Source organism: Danio aesculapii, chromosome 10 (assembly GCF_903798145.1).
Source record: "Danio aesculapii chromosome 10, fDanAes4.1, whole genome shotgun sequence".
Classification (NCBI taxonomy): Eukaryota; Metazoa; Chordata; class Actinopteri; order Cypriniformes; family Danionidae; genus Danio; species Danio aesculapii.
Genome location: NC_079444.1, coordinates 19,174,497 through 19,179,883, shown reverse-complemented (window position 1 = coordinate 19,179,883; position 5,387 = coordinate 19,174,497). Strand labels below are relative to the sequence as shown.

Here is a 5,387-nt window from a genome sequence, read left to right as displayed (position 1 = left end):
TTATGATGACCATCAGACAAGCTAATTCAGCTTAAAATAGTGCTTAAAATGCCACTAAATGCAGTATTTAAACCTCATAATTAAATAGAAAATAAAGTTAGTGAAGTCCACTTTTTGAGAAAAAAAACACCCCTTCTACCAGGCTGGCTGCGGGCCTGTATAGTATTTATTTAGTTTATATGTATTAGTATTTTACATTGTTGTGACAATAAAGCCCCATGCAGTGTTGTGAAAGACTGTGATGTTGTTGACATTCTGAGAACCTTTGGAACTTTAGTTATGAAATGTTCTATTCCATGAGAACAGCTGGAACATTCTTGAATACTAATTGTTTTGTGGTTGCTAGGTGCGGTTTCAGTCAAATAATAGACATAAGGAGTGTCCTGACAGGATTAAGTCATGAGACCAGTTTAGGCATGACAACGCCTCCGGGATGTACCAGCTTCTGCTCAACATTTGTTTTTGGCCTCAAAACCCTTGACTGAATGGCACAATTCCATTTCCTGCTGTGTAAGGTGAAATGAGAAATCATGCACAGGTTCATGGAAAGCATTTCATTTTTTTAATGAAAAAGTTGAAAAATAAATACATAATTATTATATATATAATGTACAAACTGTATATATACACACATAGGATTCTACATATGAAATAGGACACTTCACTTTCACCTCTTCATGACAGAAAAAGCAGGTGATAGGGAAAGTGAACCAGTTTCCTTTTTTTTCCCTGTATTAGCTAGTGTGAATACTTAAAGTGCAAATGAAAACATATTTACATGTGCATGGTAAACATTAACATTAAACTGCTTCAGCGGCATGTGCAAACCTGCAAGTACTGTGCAACAGAAGTCCATTCATGAGGTGCAGAAAATCCCTCTATTCAAACTTGGCCGAATCTGCAACTGAATCTAAAGGGCATCCGAGCAGAAATGTTAAATTGCTTAGTCCAGTCTTAACATAACACCTCAACATTCGTCAATCTCAAGTTCCTGTTTACCAGACGGTCTTGTGGGGCTCTGCACGTAATGTTTTTCATTCTCTGTTGGTCAAGAACTCTTCCTGCAGGCCATGCAGAATAACGCTGGGGACTTGGTGTAATGAAGGAACGTCGGCTTGGCGTAACTGCGCGAGATTCCATTGCCAAACGATGAGCTTCTGATTGTGCCCGACGATGTTCTGATGGTGCCAAGCGAGATTCTGCTGTCGCCGGACGATGTTCTGATGGTGACAGGCGAGATTCTGGTGACACCAAACGAGGTTCTAATGGTGCCAGGCGAGATTCTGGTGACACCAGACGAGGTTCTGCAGCCATATTTTCCACACATATCTTGAAGTTTTTACCTTCGTTGTTGTCCACATATTGCTTCTTGACATCACCAGGACAAACACAAAAAACCACAAAAAACTCTAGCAGCTCCTTTGGGTCCAGATCAGATGGTAGATATTCCTTAAAAGCAAACAAAGCAGTCTGAAAAGATAAATATGGCTCCCTTACATAAGTGCATGGGATGTCTCTGTGGCTCCGCCATGAGTCATAAGTAATGCGGACAAAAACAGTCTTGTCAAGCATGATGTTGAAGACTCGTACAGTTCCACTCAATACCCTTTCTTTCACTCTCCAGCTCTCCAACTGCACAAAGTTTCTCTTCAAGCTTGCATTGTCTGGAACAGGCTGTGGAAAACCAAGCTTCACTCTTGATCTCATGTTCTGCATTGGCGTTCTAGGCTTCACAAGCTCCTCGGGCCGTGCTGCATCTTCTGTTTCCATCTCTGAAGGGTCAGCGGTAAAGATGCGGATGGATACAAGATTGAGACCTATTGAATCAGCAAATACGACTTGCTTTTTCTTGCGTAGTGTGCTGGTACCCGAAGAGTAGGAGGACAGGGAGCCGCCAGAGCTGGATGAAGACAGTGAAGATGTAGGTGAAACTGGTGAAAGTCTGTGCCGGTCTGTAGAGGACCTGGGAGCGAAAGAGGCGATCTGTGCATACATGGACAGATCAACTGGCATCACATACTCAGGGAAAGGGTTACTGCTTAAAACATACTGCCTGTAAAACACAGAAGAAAATATACAATTAGACAATTTGGAATACATTGATGCAATAATGTCCAAGAGTCAGAAAATATAGTCTAAATTTACGCTTTTTTTTTTTTTTAAACAAACATTATTACGATATAAAATTAAGAATTATTTAATATTACTACTTGTTAAGAAAACAGACTACATTAAATTATAAACAATATTAAATTATATTAAATGCAAACAAGTGCACAGACTGAATTTAAATTATAATGTAACCTAACAACAACAGTAACAACAAACAAAGATAGCTTTTGCGATATCACGTGTATTGTTTTGTGCAGTGAACAACTAAACTTACTTTGTGATGCTCATTTTTGGTTATCAGATGAAACTCAGATAAGGATGATGGTGAAATCAAATGCCTGCTGAAAAAAAAAAAACAACAAGTTAAGATCAGGACCTTAAACGGTTTACAAACGACAGGTTGTTGTAAATCCTGCAGAATGACTAAACAAGCGTCCTTCACGTACCTTTATCATGAAATGAGTGCTGCAATGAATTGTCCTTGAGCTTCCTAATGTAGAAAAGCGGTCATTGCCAAGGAAATGCACGACATGAGTAGTTATAAGAAGTAAACATCGCTTTTTGTCATTCAATGAAGCCGCACACAAACTCTCTCACTCAAGCGGTGTGTTTTCTGTCCCTCTCTTCTTGCTTCTCGATGCTTTTAAAGCGCACCCAAAGAGGGCGTGGTTTGATTCCGTCACTTGGATGTGAATGTTAGGACAGCATGTACAGTACTACTGATGAATCAATGTCAGTCTCAACGAAAGTTAAATCATCCCATCCCACCATGCGTTAGTAGTTGGCGATCACTTTCTATTGAATGAGTGACACGAGGGAAGGGGAAGCAAAACAAAAACATGTTAGACATGCCTTTGCATGCTTAACACACGTTTAGTCAACTATTCAACGCTGATTGTGAATCAAGAGAGAATAATTTTTTATAAAAATTATAAACATTCTAAAATGTTTAAACCGAACTCAGAGGTTAAAATAATAAGTATTTATTTATTTATTTATTTGTTTATTTATTTATTTGTTTATTTATTTGTTTATTTATTTATGTATTTGAGTTTTTTTACGAATTGTTGCATGGCAGCAAGCCCGTAGCCAGCTTATTAAAAGGAGTGTTTTATTCTCGCAAAAAGTGGACATTTTTTCGAGGTTCAAATAGTGCATTTTAGTGACGAACACTAATTTGTGCTGAATTAACTTGTCGGATGGTTCGCTATTACCACACTTTTTGATGCAATAAAAATACTTCCTACAATTTTGTCAAAGTGTTTATCGTACAATTTTTTTGTTTTGTTTACAAACGTGCATAATGTAAAGAGATTAGAATTTTATAAATATGAAAAAATGCTTATTTTTAAATGCTAATTTATTATCCATTATAAAATAATAAAAGCCTTCTTTTATTGGTTCTTTTATTGGTAATTCTTCTTAAAGCCTTCTTTTATTGGTTATTTTCACAATTTATCGTGGCATACTATCAAAAGTTGGACGAATGAGCTCATTTAGGGGCCGAATTCTGGACTTTGTCTTTCGACACCCCCCCCCCCCCCCCTTTTTTTTTTTTTTTTTTGAATATTTATTGTACAACAGAAAGATACATTTGGCACACATCATTTACAATAATACTCATTGGATTATTTACAATGGTGCCAATAAAGAATGGACAAAGAAAAAGAAAAGATAAACAAAAATCTAACAAAAAACTAAGAAATAAGTTATCTAATCTGAGGGTAGATATTATAGATAAAAACATTTTAAGTTAAGAAGGCAAAATAAGAAGATAATAGCAATTTACAGATTTAATAGATTATACATATTAAAGGTTGTGCAAATTGTATATGTTTTGAGTGCTTTCTTGTTAAGTGAATCTGGAATTGTAAGTAATGTTTAATCTCTTGTATAAATGCTATAAATATTGGTTTGCAATTTGAAAATTTATATTTATGAATATTAAATCTGCATAATAAAGAATAAGGTCACAGAAAAATTCTGTAAAGTAATATTTGAGGTAAATAAATTTTCAACTTCTTATAACATCTTGCCAAAATTAGAACACATAGTTCCATGACCTAAATAAGTGAGGGAGAGTTTCAGTGTTATTCTGACAAAAGAAGCAATTTGTATCAAAGTCTGAACCAAATCCTTAAGAAGTTTTTGACAGGTAAATGTTATGTAATAATTTAAAAGATATTTCTTTTACCTTATTAGTAAGGAAAAACCTTTACTGTATGGATTATATATTTTCCCAGTTTAAATGATCAAAAAGACTATTCCAATGTGAGATAGCAGGAGGAATACGCAGACAAAGTATTTTCGAAGAACAGAGCTCTTATTTTAAAGTTTTTATTTTTCTTTATAGCAAAACAAATTTCCCCAATAGGCGTATTAACTGGTTTTGGAATGGCAACAGTTCCTAGTAATACTATATTGTTTGAAAAAAAAAAAAAAAACATGCATAATCCAGAAGGAATAGCACCTATAGTTATTGCTAACTCTTTAAGAGTTACCAGAATTTTGTATTTTATGACAAATTCTGTGTATCTCAGCAATAGACTGTTCTTAATAAAGAAATGGCTAACATGTACTATTCCATTATTGAGGCACTGATTGTAAAATAAAGATTTATTTTTTAAATAAAATATTTCTGTTGCTCCATATATAGCACCAGTGTGGAGAAAAGTTATGTTTGCAGATAAATGACAACAGTAGTTTTAAAGAAACATGATTAATGATGATGTTATTCATATATTGCAGCATCTATGAACTGATGGGTGAAATCGTCTTATGGCATTCATTTTCTTTTCAACTTAGTCCCTTTATAAATCTGGGGTCGTCACAGCGGAATAAACCACCAATTTATCCAGCATATGTTTTACGCAGCGGATTCCCACCCAGCTGCAACCCATTACTGGGAACACCCATACACACTCATTCACATACATACGATCAATTTAGTTTATTCAATTCATCTATAACTTTGACTTTGGACTGTGGGGGAAACCGGAGCACCCAGAGGAAACCCACGCCAACACGGGAAGAACATGCAAACTCCACACAGAAATGCCAACTGACCCAGCCGAGGCTCGAACCAGCGACCTTCTTGTCATATTGACATTGTATCAGTGAAACATAAAAATCACGTTGTTTTTTTTTTTTTACAAATTTATTAAACTCTGAGACAATTGGAATTTGTAAAAAATAATAATAAAAAAACATTTAAAACGTATATATTTTAATAATTATATTTTATTTTATATATCAAGAACAACCACAGAGAAAAA

The 5,387-nt window shown here is 35.2% G+C and overlaps 1 protein-coding gene across 2 annotated transcripts; it reads right to left on the bottom strand.

Moving 5' to 3' along the window:
- Nucleotides 1-539: 539 nt before the first annotated feature.
- Nucleotides 540-2,739, bottom strand: ppp1r3c2a (protein phosphatase 1 regulatory subunit 3C2, duplicate a). Of its 2 annotated transcripts, none has more exons than XM_056466692.1 (3): nucleotides 2,559-2,739; nucleotides 2,387-2,453; nucleotides 540-2,053 (listed from the first exon to the last, which is right to left on the bottom strand). In XM_056466692.1, the coding sequence occupies exons 2-3, from the start codon at nucleotides 2,398-2,400 to the stop codon at nucleotides 955-957; spliced, it is 1,113 nt and encodes a 370-aa protein (XP_056322667.1). In that variant the 5' UTR covers nucleotides 2,401-2,453; nucleotides 2,559-2,739; the 3' UTR covers nucleotides 540-954. The 2 variants fall into 2 exon arrangements, with proteins under 2 accessions (XP_056322667.1, XP_056322668.1); XM_056466693.1 differs by having other exon boundaries at nucleotides 2,387-2,450.
- Between the last annotated feature and the right edge of the window lie 2,648 nt (nucleotides 2,740-5,387).